The 15689-nt window shown below is 49.5% G+C and overlaps 2 protein-coding genes across 7 annotated transcripts in view; one reads left to right on the top strand and one right to left on the bottom strand.

Annotated features, from left to right (window-relative positions):
* The window catches only part of LOC143827544 (uncharacterized), a 44196-nt gene extending 38002 nt beyond the window's left edge, over positions 1-6194 (bottom strand). For all 4 annotated transcript variants that reach the window (XM_077317172.1, XM_077317182.1, XM_077317192.1 and 1 more), the window contains exons 1-3: positions 5946-6194; positions 4072-4254; positions 783-849 (exon numbers count right to left, since the gene is read on the bottom strand). In XM_077317172.1, the coding sequence (XP_077173287.1) occupies positions 783-849; positions 4072-4254; positions 5946-6052 (357 nt within the window). In that variant the 5' untranslated portion in view covers positions 6053-6194. The remainder of the gene's footprint in view (positions 1-782; positions 850-4071; positions 4255-5945) is intronic.
* Positions 6195-6313: 119 nt separating this feature from the next.
* On the top strand, positions 6314-12187 carry ANKRD66 (ankyrin repeat domain 66). 3 transcript variants are annotated; one of them, XM_077317151.1, is made up of 4 exons: positions 6314-6351; positions 7757-7951; positions 8966-9194; positions 10575-12187. In XM_077317151.1, exons 2-4 carry the CDS (start codon positions 7813-7815, stop codon positions 10738-10740), a joined length of 534 nt encoding a protein of 177 aa, XP_077173266.1. In that variant the 5' UTR covers positions 6314-6351; positions 7757-7812; the 3' UTR covers positions 10741-12187. The 3 variants fall into 3 exon arrangements, with proteins under 3 accessions (XP_077173266.1, XP_077173257.1, XP_077173274.1); XM_077317142.1 differs by lacking the exon at positions 6314-6351 and adding an exon at positions 7424-7533; XM_077317159.1 differs by lacking the exon at positions 6314-6351 and adding an exon at positions 7485-7573.
* Positions 12188-15689: the final 3502 nt, after the last annotated feature.

Here is a 15689-nt window from a genome sequence, read left to right as displayed (position 1 = left end):
AACCAGTGAGCTTGGCCCCCAGCTCTGCAGGGGCCCATTGGCCCTGACGCACACAATAAAGCAACAACTGCTGTCGATAATCAGAGAATCTGCATTATATCTTATGATTGGGGCAATACTTTCCTGCCTGTATTTTATTGAGTACCCTATATACTTGCGTATAAGCCTAGTTTTTCAGAACCTTTTTTCACACTGAAAAAGCCCTCCTCAGCTTATGCCAGCTATATACAGTAATTGAAATAAAAGCCTTCTCTAGCCAATCATTGCACTGCCTTTTGCAAATGTGTACTGCAAGCTGAGCTTGCTCTGGCAGCTTGTAGGACATCAACAGTTTGACTGAGGGACTCTGATCTTTCTTTCCCTTTTGCCTTCTTCCTCTTCATAATCACTTCTTCCAAACTATTCTTTTGGTTTCTGTGGGTGAAAAGCGGGGTACAAAAACCAGCAGCTATTCATCCTCTTGACTTTTCTGTATTTGTGGGGGGTGAGGCTGGATGGAAGAGCCTGTGATGATGGAGCATTTCCCACCCTCGGCTTATATGTGAGTCAATAAACTTGCCCAGATTTTGTGCTAAAATTAGGCACCTTGGCTTATACGTGGGTCGGCTTATATGTGAGCATATATGGTGATCCCAAAGAATATTTTAAATGTTTCATGTAGGAGATTTGTATTTATTTATTTTTGCCTGTAAGTTAGTTATAGGGTGACAACCCTCTTAATAAAGGGATAGCCTTCAATTTAGGCTAGACCTTGCTGCTTTCTCCAAATGAAATGATTTCACCTTAAAAGCTGCCACCACTTCTGCTGGATACGCGATGCCAGTGGAACTGGTAGTCACACGGAACTGCCTAATAGTAGAAACGAAATGAAATGGTGCACATTAGTCACTTTTTAACACAAAAAATAACATAAGAAGGACCTCAAAAGGGCTTACTTAGGACTACGAACAACCTTATTAAGATTTCCAACGGATTTTTGCGGTGGAGCCTGGGGAGGGCAGGTTTCGGGAGGGATGTCCATTGGGCATGATAACAGAGTCCACCCTCCAAAGTAGCCATGTGCTCCAGAGAAACTGATCGGGGCCATCTGGAGATCAATTATATTAGCGGGAGATCCCCAGGTGCCACCTGGAGGTTGGCATGGGGAAAGTTGGCCAGAAAGCCTAAGGCCTGTGTATGAGGGGGAAGCTGGCCTGAGGCCTATAGACCGCTGTGCTCCCCAGCCTCAGGCATATGTTCATGACAACACCTATGATAAAAAAAATTATTTTGATAAGAGAGTGCACTTTAAAGCAGGGGTAGTCAAACTGCGGCCCTCCATATGTCCATGGACTACAATTCCCATGAGTCCCTGCCAGCGTTCACTGCCCCACACATGGCGTTCCCTCTGTAACCTTGTGGCTAATAGCCACTGATTGACCTCTGCTCCACATGTGTATCTGATCTCCTCATCGATATACATAAAAAGCGATTCTTCCTTCTGATGACATCCTGAATGCTATAAAGCAGGGATAGTAAAACTGCGGCCCTCCAGATGTCAATGGATGACAATTCCCATGAGCCCCTGCCAACGAATACTGGATTGGGGCCCCTCCCTCTGTGTTGGTTGAGGTCTGGAAATTATGCACACTTATAAGGAAATGGATGAGTACTTCTTTAAAAAAACCAAAATCAGATTTCTCTTTCATATGCAAGTCACAAAACAAGTTGTGCCCAAGATATCAACAGGAAGTCTGGCAGCTTACCTGGCACAGGAAGAATCTCCCTGGAAGCTTGTCCAGATAGGGAACACCCCCCACTCCCATGCCCCAAGATAGACAAGCCTTGATATCAATATCTTGATAAGCCTTGAACTAATTCAATTATGTTTATCAAACTTTTTACAGAATGGTTCATCTCTAACCGCTCCTGCGGTTAAATAAAAGGGTAAGGCCACCTGGGGAGGAGTTAGGGCGGGCCCTGTCCAGGATAAAAACTCAGAGGGCCCAATCAGGAGCCGCTTTGCGGCTCCTGATTGGCCCCTCCAAGTGTCCATCCAGGGCCAAGCAGCCAATGGGGAGGCACGCGAAGCGCCTTCCTATTGGCCCCTCACCAGGACAGACCAAAATTCCATTCACCCAGCCCAGTCTGGCTGCCAGTCTGCTCCTGACCACCAAAGGGAGAGGAGGTCAGTAGGGCTGCCAAGGGGGATGAGAACAGAGGCTGTGCCGGCCCTTTTCGCCCCAAGGCTGTCCTAACTGTCAAGTCCAACTGCAAATTGCCTCAGAACCCTGACAGAGCTGGCAGGAGGCTGAAGAGTGCTCCCCCTCCCCCCTTCAGGCTTGCTACGAAGGAGCCTCTGACAGGCCCTGACTGAGGGAAGGAGGCCTTTCCAAGAGCAACGCAGGGGAGACTGAGGGCCTTCCTTTTGAGGGGGGGGGGACTTTCCCCTTCTGCCAAACAGTTGCCTGACAGGGAGGACACAGAAAAGCCCCTTCTCACTTTAAAATACTGCTCTGGCCAGGGGTTAGACACAGCCAAGCCATGTGTCTTTCTTCTTTGCAACTCTCTACAGGTTTGAGGCCACTGCACAGCGTTATTCTGCAGAGGAAACTGGCTCTTTTGTCTCCTGTTTCATCTGCACAACAACCCTGTGCAGTAGGCCTCAACATTCAACCCCGTGCCTTTATAGACTGGACAACTCCTCCCCTTCCTCTTCCCACTGCCAAGCTCTAGCACCCGTTGTATTCTTGGAGACAACGGGCTTTGCCCCTAGTTAGATAATAACCTAATTGGGTGTGTTATTCGGACTGTATACAAATCTGTACCCAGTGTGGCTCTGGGTGGATGCTGAATTTCAGATATGACACAGTGCCGCCCCTTTTTAATCCTGCAGCGATTGAAATGGTATTTTGAAAGAATTCTCTGGCATTGTGGATAATTTGTATAATTTGAATCTCTCCCCACAATGGGTAAAAACGAACCTGAACTCCCTGGCACGGGTGTATCATCCAGCCCTAATGAAGTGTGACCAGCCCTGATCAGAGCTAGGGCCTTTTTGGGCCTGGCCCTGACTGGTGGAATGAGCTCCCGGAGAACATCAGGGTCCTGATTGGCCAGACACAGTTCTGCAGAACCTGCAAAACAGAGCTCATCTGCCAGGCATATGGTTGAGACCAGCATGCCCAGAAGAACCAAAATATCATATGGGCATCCCCTACTGGGACTGGGCACTCTTACTGTCTATTAAGTAATGCTGCAGTGTAATACTTCTATCATTTTAAAATGTATGTTAATATATTTATTGGAATGGGTTGCATTGATATTGGTCGTATTGTTATAAGCCGCCCCAAGATGGCTGTCACAATAGGGGGAAACCTATACATCCTTATCCATTGTTCCTCTTAATATTTGTGAAACAGCCCTGGGGGTGGAGAGTGTCCTGGCTGTCTGAGTTGGAATAGGGCCAATCAGGGTGCGGCCAGAAGAGCTGATGGGCCCTGCACCTACAGCTCCTGCCCTCCCTCCCTGGACGCTTGCCACTTTGCTCTCAGACGCTGCAGGAGCCAGCATGTGAGAGAGAGACACAAAGACATAGAGAACCCTGCCAGATCGCAAACCAGCACTGATTGCCTGCTGTGGCTCCTGCTGCAAGAGAGAGAGAGAGAGAGAGAGGCCCAAACGCGTGCTCATTTCCTGCTACAATCAGCCCTGATTACCTCCTATGGCTCCTGCTGCGATGGGGAGAGAGAGAGAGAGAGAGAGATCTACGCCTGCCAGTGTCCCCTGAGTCCTAGCACGCATTGCATTCCTGGTTGCAATGGGCTTTCTTGCTAGTACAGATATAAATCAATAAATAGGGTCAATGGCATAATATTCTTCTGAGGTCCTTCCCCTCACCATACTCTACCTCCAAAATCTGCAGGAATTCCCAAGGCCAGAGTTGGCAACCCCAACTGACGCAGCTGGAGATGGCAAAGGGAGGAAGACAATCGATGGGGATCGCTTTGAATTATGCCAGTCACGACCTGAGAGAAGCCTTGGGGACAAGCTTGAGAAGCCACACGCTTGGTTAAGGAAAGCCACACTGACCTTATCGAAGAAGGGCTTTGTGTAACAGCTTGCGTGATCACCCGGGGCGGCACTTTTTCCTGAGGTTTTGTTTCCCTTTCTTCTGTTTTAGTCGTGAAGGTCTCGGCCAACCAGCCCCGGACAGGCACCGACAGCGAATCCAACTGGCATCCACAGAAATCATCCCCAGAGTCCAGAAGGCATCTGCAAGCCATAGAGGCAGAGGTGAAGGACTGCAAAACCCTGAACGGCCATCTGGAAACAGGGAGCCAAGAGCATCTGCCCCCTGGGAGGAGGACCATGGTGTATTTGTTTGTCTTTGTATTTATATGCCACTCTTCCCAAAGGCTCAGGGCAGCACACACAAGTTAACATAAAGGTAAAGGTATCCCCTGTGCAAGCACCGAGTCATGTCTGACCCTTGGGGTGACGCCCTCCAGCGTTTTCATGGCAGACTCAGTACAGGGTGGCCTTGCCAGTGCCTTCCCCAGTCATTACCGCTTACCCCCCAGCAAGCTGGGTACTCATTTTACCAACCTCGGAAGGATGGAAGGCTGAGTCAACCTTGAGCCGGCTGCTGGGACTGAACTCCCAGCCTCATGGGCAGAGCTTCAGACTGCATGTCTGCTGCCTTACCACTCTGCGCCACAAGAGGCTCTAAAGTTAACATACAATATAATCATATAATCTGTGAGATATAGCCTATTTCCAATAGCCACTTGTGGATATGAAAGTTGGGCAATGAAAAACTCGGACAGGAGAATGGATTTGTTTGAACGCTGTATGTATGTATGTATGTATGTATGTATGTATGTATATTGTATGTATGTATATTGCCCCTCTCAGAAACCCATCTTGGGGTGGTTTACACAATTAATTCCAATAAATTAATCACGAACAAGCTACAATTATAAAATTTACAATTGCAATTGTTCGCTCTCTCACCAGCCTTACGGATAGTGATACACCACCACAGTGGCCCACCAGATGTTGAACTGAGGAGGAATGAGGAGGGGGGCGGAGGGCTGTGGACGGATGGGAGGGAGGCATGAGATCTCTTTGGACTTGTCTTTAATTGGATGGCCTCAACTGTAGGCCCGGCACGAGAGCTCCGTCCTGCAGAACTCAGAGAGCTCCGATAGGGCTCTGAGCTCTCTGGAGAGCTTGTTCCACCAGGCAGGAGGCCAGGCTGAAAACACCCTATTCCTGTCCGAGGCCTGGAGAAACCAGATCTAATCTTTTCAAGAGGGGTCTAATGGGGGTCGAATTCAGGGCTGCCCATTGTGGAAATGCATGCAATCAGGTGTTCCCAGCACGCATTAATTGGGAGACATTTGGGAATGCCCCTTTCCTCACCACCATCCTCCCTCCCTCCTCTCTTCCTTCCCCTCCCGCCATTCTGAAAAAATAGCCTTTTAGTTTTTTAAAGGGAGGGGTGCTTGCATTACAATGTTGCTTCATAGGTTTTTAAAAGAGCAGTCTTGCCAGGGTTATAATGTTATTGGGGTTTCTTAAAAAAAGCTATTCAGGGCACTTTGGGGGGGGGAAGGAGGAGTTGGCGATGAAGGACACAGAATGATGAGATTAAGGGGCACGATGAAAAGAAAGGTGCAAGCAGACGCCGTTTTGCAAAAAGTACATTTCTGGAAAAGGGGGAGGGAGCAAAGCATGATGGGAGGCTGCCTCGGTCAGACTCAGTGCAGAAAACATGGTGCGAATTTCAGCCTGGGAAATAAGGGGAGGAAAGCCCAAATGTGGAAATGCTAGAATCGACTCAAGGACATCCAAAGCAAGACTAAAAGAAGGTCTGTCTCCTAATGCAGAAATGGCCCCAGGGGCAACTGCTCCACTAAGGACTCACGGCCCTGCCCTGCCCCTCCCGCTCAAGTACTTACTGTATTGTGGTAGAAAGCTTCTTTTTGTTTTTTTGGTTCATGGCTTTGGATTTTGCTGTGCTCGAGTTTTTTCTGACGCCATGCCCTTCTTTTTTACCTTGGCTCATATTGGCAGCCCTCTGTGTCTGTTAAGCATCCCTGCGGCGGGCGGTGGCCTTCAGCTAGAATTATGCTAATACAGTCGCCTGCTAATCCTATGTGTGCGCCATTCTTACCGATTCCCTATTGAGGCTGAGTTCCACAGGAAAAGGCATCGTTGCAAGCCCAGCCGGGAGCATTGTGATGTCGCAGGGATGTCACAGCCGTTCTGTGGTCTGTGGTCTGGGTTCTCCCTTTCCGTGGGCTTGTGCCGGAGTGTGTTTTAGTCTCCCTTATGATGCAGAGGAAGCAAAAGTGCTGGACAGATGTATGTCAGAAGAATTCAGGCATCCTGATCACTGGCAAGGGTGACCTAACTTGCAAATCTCATGAAAATAAATGCACCTTTTTATCATAGTTGGTGTGACTGTTGTGGATGGGGCTTATCAGAGGCTTGGAGCCACAGGCTGGTAGCACTGACTGTGTCTTTTGATTGCTGACGGTTTAGAGCAGGGGTAGTCAAACTGCGGCCCTCCAGATGTCCATGGACTACATTTCCCAGAAGCCCCTGCCAGCATTCGCTTCTGGGAATTGTAGTCCATGGACAACTGGAGGGCCGCAGTTTGACTACCCCTGGTTTAGAGCCTTATAATCATTGGACTGATCATGGACCAATAAGAGGCTGCTGTTAAGGTCCAATCAGTGGGCTGGGCGGGGTGCCTCAAAGTGTATATAAGTTCTCTGTTGCTTTCCTTGGGAGTTCAGTGTTTGCTAAACAGAGCTGGTTGTTGGAGGTTTGCTTAAGAGCCTCTTGTGGTGCAGGGTGGTAAGGCAGCAGAAATGCTGTCTGAAGCTGTCTGCCCATGAGGCTGGGAGTTCAATCCCAGCAGGCGGCTCAAGGTTGACTCCTTCCGAGGTCGGTAAAATGAGTACGCAGCTTGCTGGGGGGTAAACGGTAATGATTGGGGAAGGCACTGGCAAACCACCCCATATTGAGTCTGCCATGAAAACGCTAGAGGATGTCACCCCAAGGGTCAGACATGACCCGGTGCTTGCACAGGGGATACCTTTACCTTTATGGTGTCTTACTGAACCCATGATTTAATCGTGGACATCAGAGAGCAAGGAAATACTGGAGTATGATTCATGATGCATGTAGAATCCTGGCAGCTGTTACCATATATTTCACAAGTCCACCATACCTTTGAATAAAAGGTGGGGTCCAGAGAGCTCTGAGAGAGCTCTCCAAGGTCCAAGGTCACCCAGCTGGCTTCCTGTGGAGGACGAACGGGAATCAAACCCGGCATTCGAGATTAGAGGCTGCCAGTCTTAAGCACTACAACACACTGGCTCTTTTCTTAAAACCTGTAGCTTTAAGAAGGGAGGAGTCCGTTTCCATAGCAAGTCTCAAACAACAGACTGCCTGCCTGGCCCAGGGTTTGAGACTCCAGCATCCGGAGCTGCAAAATCCCTGGGGAAACTGATTTCAGTCGGACTTGTCTAAGCAAGAGTTAGTAGAGCTGCCTCCCAATGATGATTGCCAATATTAGGTAAAAAATCATTTATAGACCAACACTAATAGAACTTTCCTTCCTTCCTTCCTTCCTTCCTTCCTTCCTTCCTTCCTTCCTTCCTTCCTTCCTTCCTTCCTTCCTTCCTTCCTTCCTTCCTTCCTTCCTTCCTCCCTCCCATCCTCCCATCCTCCCTTCCTCCCTCCCGTTCTCTCTCCACAGGGCTTTGCAGGAGCCCCGCAGCCTTCTTTGGTCTCCCTCTGCCAGGCAAAGGCGGCATGACTGAGCTGCACCAGGCTGTTGCAGCAGGCAATGCTGAATCTGTGGACGAGATCCTCCGGCAAGGGCAGTGTGACCTGAATGCCAAAGATGCCGACTGGAACGACAGGACGCCGCTGCATTGGGCAGCTATCAAAGGTGGGTGGCAAACATACAGAGCTTAGCGCTGCCAACTCTGGGTTGGGAAACACCTGGAGGTTTTGGGGGTGGAGCCTGTGGAAGGCAGGATTTTGCAAGGGGAGGGATCTCAGCAGGGTCCACCCACCATATCCATTAAACTAGATTCTAGAAGATCACCGCGTGCCACCAGGAGGTTGGCATCCTTAGTGGAGGACGGGGTTTGGGGAAGGGAGGCAATTGTAGGCAATTGTAAGCAATTGTAAACTCCCTAGGCCAGGGGTAGTCAAACTGCGGCCTTCCAGATGTCCATGGACTACAATTCCCAAAAGCCCCTGCAAGCATTCGCAGGGTGTCTGTTGTGGGGAGAGGGAGGGAAAGGTGTTTGTAAACTGCTTTGTGACTCCTTCGGTAGTAGAAAGCGGGGTACAAAAAACCCAGCTCTTCTCCTTGAAAAGTGTGGACATCGTAGGGTTGCCAACATCTAGGCAGGGGTTGGTGCTCTCCTCCTGGAAACAACTGATGTCCAGATGACAGAGATCAGTTCTCCGGGAGGGGATGGCTACCGAGGGTGAGCATTGGAGCATCATATTCCCGCTGAGCCCTCTTCCCTTTCCAAATGTCACCCTCCCCAGGGATTCCATCCCAAATTTCTACGAATTTCCCAAATGGCAGCCCTTGGACTACAGGACCCTGTTTCCCTGAGAGCAATAAACACTAATAGAACTTTCCTTCCTTCCTTCCTTCCTTCCTTCCTTCCTTCCTTCCTTCCTTCCTTCCTTCCTTCCTTCCTTCCTTCCTTCCTTCCTACCTTCATTCCTTCCTTCCTTCCTTTTGACCAGGGGTAGTCAAACTACGGCCCTCCAGATGTCCATGTACTACAATTCCCAGGAGCCCCCTGCCAGCGAATGCTGGCAGGGGGCTCCTGGGAATTGTAGTCCATGGACATCTGGAGGGCCACAGTTTGACTACCCCTGCTTTTGACGGTACTTTCATAGCATCTCCTCCACCGCCTCTTCCTTGCGTTTCTCCCAGGGGCATCAAGGATTGTGAAACGACTCGTGGAACATGGGGCTCGTCCCTGCTTGAGGACCGATGCAGGATGGACCCCCACCCATTTTGCGGCTGAGCTAGGGAGGCTGGGGGTGCTGAGGACGCTCCACTCTTTGCACGCTCCCATGGACGCCACCGATCTGTATGGGGACACACCAAAGCGGATGGCGGAGATCTATGGCCACAAAGATTGCGTCAAGTTCTTAGAAATGTGAGTGCTGGCCACTGGGTTGAAGGCAAGTAATTTCGGGAAAGCAGCCTTCCTTTCTGAGGCTAAGACTGGTCGTTGATTGGGGGCTGGAAACCAAAACTGGGGGACTTGAAGGTTATTCTGCTTGGCCTCTTGGTTCAGTATCACAGGGGGGGGGGGAATTGAAACCAAGGTAAAGGATGTGGCCTTGAATCCTCACTTCCCCTCCCCTGCTTTTGCTCAGCGGTTATTAGACTAGGCATCCCCAATATGTTGGGAATAACTCTCTGTGGGTTGTCTCCTGACTTGAGACTCCAACAGGAACTCTCTTCATCATAGCGTAAGTGGGATAGAGAGGAACACTGACCACTCACCTTCTGATCTCACTGACCTGTCCCTACAGCAGCGGTTCTCAAACGCCGTAACACCGCGACCCCAACTGCAGTGGCAGGGGTGGTGCGCACAGGCACTCAGGTGCAGAACAATCTGGAGGTGGTGTGGAGGTGGCCAGTGCCATCGCTCTGCTGCTGCTGGCTGCTACTAGCTGCTGCTACCACCCACCACTACCTGCTGCCACCCGCCACCTGCCACCCGCCGCTGCCTGTCACCTGCCTCCTGCTACTGCTACTGCTGGCTATAGCCACCAACCTGGCAACTCCGCGGATGGGGCTAGTCGATCCCACTTGGGGTCGGGACCCCAAGGTTGAGAACCACTGCCCCTAGAGCAGGGGTAGTCAAACTGCGGCCCTCCATATGTCCACGCACTACAATTCCCAGGAGCCCTCTGCCAGCGAATGCCGTAGTTTGACTACCCCTGCCCTAGAGGGTTATTTCCTGAATCTTCTTTTTCTTCTACTCCATCCTCCAACATGATTCCAGCATCTCTCATCATCCAGCTATTTAGATTAGAATAGCGAATGCTGGCAGGGGCTCATGGGAATTGTAGTCCATGGACATCTGGAGGATCACAGGTTGACTACCCCTGCATTAGAATGTTTAGCTAACCTGGCCTCTGTGCCATGTTGTAATCCAGATGCCTTAGTTTGACACGACAAGGTTGATTTCCTGCCATTATATTTTTATGCTTACCATCCTCCCCGGACATTCCTCTCCTCGCCCTCCTTAGTGTCCTGTAGTTTCCCACACTTTCCCATTCCTTGAAGCCCAAGTGCTTATCTCTTTGTTTCGACTCCTTTGAACTGTGCCTGGTTTGAGTTCCCAAAGGAGGCATCTTGCTTATCCTTTGTTTTGTGAATCAGTTCTAACTATGTCTTTGATGTATTAGTACTTGCAATTCTCCAATAAAGAAACTTTCTTCAAAAAGTTTATTTATTTAGAATTTGAAGACTCTCACACTGTCCTTTTCTGCCCTGGTCCTCCTTTTTCATTTCTTTCTCCTAGGGCTGAAGCAGAGTGCAGGGAGTATCGCCGGGAAGCAAAATTCAAGGGAACACCATTAGATGAGACTGATGAAGACTGGGAACTGAGGAAGGGTGAACTTTTGAAAAGCAAACCACCCGCTCTGAAGAAACACACAAAGAAGTGTGTAAGAAAAGATGGCCATTAAATTCCATAGGACGTCAATGAGAAAGCCCCAGAATGCTAGACATGCCCTGGCGTGGGATCGCAGGAACAAAATGGCAGAGGTTGGTTGGCCCACTAACACACAACAGGAATCCCCCGACCTTTTGGAGCCTGCAGGAGTTCTGACAACGGGTGGTGAGCCCAGCTACAAAATGGCTGCCACAAAATGGTCCATAAACAACTCCTGGGACAACTCTCTGATTGGCTGGATTTGGATCCTTCACCTGCATGTTGCTATTCTGAGCAGAATGTCCACATTCACAACACATGGAAATAATGTCAGCTTGTCGGCATGTAGTGGCTGTGGTGGAGCCATAAGCAGAAACTCCACAAGTTCCCCGTGGGGGATTGGGATTTCCCCTGCTGTCTTGAGCTCCAGAAGGCTCAAGGTGGGGTGGGAGAGTGGTGCCAAAGTGGAGGTCCCTGGGTCCCAGTGGGGGTCTGGCATCTATACTGTAATTTGATCCAGGTGGGCCTCATGGTTCTGAGAAAGCTCCAAGGGGGCTTGCTGACCCGGGATGCATGCTCAGAAACCAAGGGACCATTTTGGGGGATAGAGGAAGATGTGATGGGGGAGAAATCTTCACATGGGGTGCAGAGAGGCAGGTGGAGAACTACAGGTTGAGACAGCGCAAAAACGAACCTAATGCTCTGTGAAGGAATAGCATCTTTGATGTCTCTAGGTGTTGTTTGATCTCTGCCCATATATCTTGAGGCACATGAAATGCGAACTGCAGTCAGCTGCAACCACACCTGGTGTCTCCTGAAGGCCGTTCTCTGTCAGGTTAATTGTTTAAGCCAGCCTTTCTCAATTATTTTACCCTTGAGAAACCCCTGAAACACTCTCCAGGCTTTGAGAAACCCCAGCAGTGGCGTAACTATGCAGAATATAGCTGGGAAGCATATCTGTGTTCACAACCACCTGGGGCCCCTCCCCTTCCCACCACTCCAGGCCTATCATTGGCCATTTGGGGAGGGGGTGGGTGGGTCAACATGATCGTACACAGTCATATCACCCAATACATGTTTAACAAAATTTTAAAAATATCTGCATAAAGAATAATTAACTCCCACTGGTTCGAGAAACCCTTCAAGAGCTGCCAAAATACCCTAGTTGAGAAAGCCTGGTTTAAGCTTGGGAATCAAGCTAGCAGGAACATCTGATCATGTGAACCATTAGAGCTGAAAAGCAGGTTGAGTTGGAAGGAGGGAAAGGCCTGTTTTGGAACTTGGTGTGAGGGGACTGCTGGAGAACGAGGTAGCATCAGGATGCTGGAAGGAGAACCAGCCCATTTTGGGCAATGTATGACTAGACCCCTTGGGATTTTTCCAAGGAGAGAGTTGGTGTTTGTTGCCTTGCTGTCCGTATTGTGCTGGCTCAATTTATTGTTGCATCCTTTTAAACAATCCCCCTTAATAAATATTTCTTTATGACAATCGTCTGCTTGCTCGTACATCAATACTTTGAGGGAAAAAGGGGGCTCTGGGGCTCATTCATTCACAGGCTCTTGGTAGCCAGATGGACAAGAGTGGTCTCCTAGATGCACGGCCGGAGGAACACATGGAAAATATGTACCATTAACATGCGCTGTAAGCCAAGAAATGTTGTGAGCCAACATGAGGGTGTTTTCGAGAGGGGTCGGCTAATAACAGAGCAAATAAAGAAATGAATACAACATGAACAGAGACAGAACATTTATTACTGAACCCCAAGAAAACACGAACAGTCCAACATACTGGAAAAACCTTCTTAAAAGGCTGTATGGAAGTAAAGTTTAGAACATGCGACCTAGAAAAGCATGAGCGCTCATCTTTCCCACATAGAATGCATTAATTCAAGCACACACAAAGGAACGCATAACATAACTTCTTCTTCTAGCAATTATTGACATCATACATAACAAATAAGTTCAGTTACCGCCCCCCCCCAAAAGGAGATTTGGTTCTTATATGCCGCTTTTCTCTACTCGAAGGAGTCTCATAGCGGCTTACAGTCACCTTCCCTTTCCTCTCCCCACAACAGACACCCTGTGAGGTGGGTGAGGCTGAGAGAGCCCTGATATCACTGCTTGGTCAGAACGGAAGAAGAGTTGATTCTAATATGCCACTTTTCTCTACCAGAAGGGGTCTCAGTGGGGCTTACCCTTCCTCTCCCCACAACAGACACCCTGTGAGGGAGGTGAGGCTGAGAGAGCCTTAATATCACTGAAGAAGAAGAGTTGGTTCTTATATTCCGCTTTTCTCTACCCAAAGGAGCCTCAATGCATCTTACATTTGCCTTCCCTTTCCTCTCCCCACAGCAGACACCCCATGAGGTAGGAAGCTCAGAGTGAAGCCTGACTGGTCCCAGGTCACCCAGCTGGCTGCATGTGGAGGAGCAGGGAATCAAACCCAGGTCACCAGATTAGAAGTCAGCGCTCCTGATCAACACTTTGAGTTCCCCTATTTACATTTTTCAGTCTGTGACCTCCTTCAAATGTGCTAGGGTCCCCAAATGGGCCATGTGGCCCCCATTGAGAACAGCTGCTTTGGGGGATGCACTCTATGGTTTTGGCCCGGTCCTCTGCCAGTGGTTAGGGGGACTGACCTGGCCGTGCTTGGTCCTCATAGTAGGGAATGAGGGGGAGAAGCACAGACCTTCATGGCAGTGGGGCATTACTGTCCCCTTGGCAAAAACTGGAAATGACACAATGACTGCTCTAGCATCTGCCACAAACCAAAGCATTCTTGCAAATGCTACAAATATCTAAGGATGTCACTTCTCTTTTTTTACCCCACTATGGCCCCACTATGCAGGACCCGCTCCCCAGTTCCTCTCAGGCTTTGCCGACTGCCGTTCATGCATAGTGGGTGAGTTTAATTTCAGCGTTAATTTCTGCATTCCTGTGGGGAGGGGGAATTATTTATGGACATGCTCAGGGGAGGCAATAGTGAACAGCAAGGGGGACAAATGCCCTTCCATTCCTTCCGTGTCCCTCCCCCTCTCATCAATAATCTCTGGAGACTAGGCCAAGAAAGATCAGTAAAAGCACGGATCCTTCTGCCAACATGGCTGTAGCCATAAAGAGTGACTGACCCTGATCCATGGAGCTGGTTTTGATTCCCCCCTCCTCTTCCAGTGAAGCCTGCTGGGTGACCTTGGGCCTGCCTCAGTTTCTCCCAGGGCTCTTTCAGCTCCATCTGCCTCACAATTCCTCTGTGGTGGGGAGAGGAAGGGAGGGAGACTGCAAGGTGCTTTGAGACTCCTGACATTAGAGCAGGGCCGGTTTCTCCATGCAGCACGTGTAGGATGTGCTACGGGTCCCACGCTTCCAGGGGCCCTGCATGAGGAATTCCCCCTCATGGATGAGGGCCATAGTCTCTCTCCTCCCCCCTTTTCCTTCTTTCAGGACACTTGTAGTGACACCCCTTTCCACAATGGGGGGGGGCCCCTCCGCCCCCTGTCTGGCTGCTCCCACAACAATAGTACTCTGTTAGGGCCCTGCAAACCCTTAAACTTGCTGTTGGGCTACAGGCCCTACAAATCCTTAAATCACTCCTGCATTAAAGGTAAAGGTCAAGGTATCCCCTGTGCAAGCACTGAGTCATGTCTGACCCTTGGAGTGACACCCTCTAGTGTTTTCATGGCAGACTCAATATGGGGTGGTTTGCCAGTGCCTTCCCCAGTCATTACCGTTTACCCCCCAGCAAGCTGGGTACTCATTTCACTGACCTCGGAAGGCTGAGTCAACCTTGAGCCGGCTGCTGGGATTGAACTCCCAGCCTCATGGGCAGAGCTTTCAGACTGCATGTGTGCTACCTTACCACTCTGTGCCACAAGAGGCTCTAACTCCTGCATTAGAGGATTATAAAAAGCTACTGGATGACCTCTATAGCTGGACCCCCCCCCACACACACACCTGTACCTTACTCCCTCTGCCAGAATTATGATTTTATGATTATGATTTTAATCTGAATCTATGTGTCCCCACGTTGATGGGAGCTTTGTGGTGGAGCGATTGTTTTGCCTGTCAAATATTTTAAGTCATTTGTAATTGGGCTTTATAAAGCCTTATAAAGCTTTAGAAAACTTTGTCTATGTTTTAATGAGGTCCTTAACAGGAGATGGGTGGCCCAAAAATCTCATAAATAAATGAATACCCTTGAGAGCCAGCTTGATGTAAAGAGGGGCAGAGTCTAATCTGGAAAACTAGGTTTGATTTCCCATTTCTCCTCTGCATAGAGTTCACTGGGTGACATTGGGCCAGTCCCTGTTCTGAGATTACCTCACAAGGTGCCTGTTGTAGGGAGGAGAAGGGAAAGGTGATTCTAAGCTGCTTTGAGACTCCCTTAGGTGGAGAAAAGCGAGGCAGAAAATCTCTTCTTCTTTTCCTTAGCACATTATGTTTTCAGCCAAAGTTTGTATCTGCTGGACTCTGGGGTGGGTAATTGTCTAAGCCAGGGGTAGTCAAACTGCGGCCCTCCAGATGTCCGTGGACTACAATTCCCATGAGCCCCTGCCAGCATTCGCTGGCAGGGGCTCCTGGGAATTGTAGTCCACGGACATCTGGAGGGCCGCAGTTTGACTACCCCTGGTCTAAGCACTAGATTCCCGAAAGGTCAGACCCCCATAAGCAGGAAGCGCCAAGAGAAACAATTTGTGCTCTAGCACGCAAATCTGAGGAGAGAAACTTGGTGACACTTGCCGAGTCCACAACAATTTGCATCTTTACGTATCATTTACATACTTAAAGCATAGACTGACAGCCAGGTAGACAGAGCATAAGCTGTCATTTTATACTAGCTTGCTAATCCTTTGGCACCGACAAGCACGATGAACCGAGAGGGGAGCAAAGTTCCTTGAGGTGCATCCTGTACCACAGGCTCTCAGCAGCCCCGGTGGGGAAAGGAGAGTTATGCACATTGGAATGGACGGAGTATTTCAAAGGACTG

This window comes from Paroedura picta, chromosome 1, assembly GCF_049243985.1.
Source record: "Paroedura picta isolate Pp20150507F chromosome 1, Ppicta_v3.0, whole genome shotgun sequence".
Lineage (NCBI taxonomy): Eukaryota > Metazoa > Chordata > Lepidosauria > Squamata > Gekkonidae > Paroedura > Paroedura picta.
Note: the sequence above shows the minus strand (reverse complement) of the source record. Positions and strands in the feature narration are given on the sequence as shown.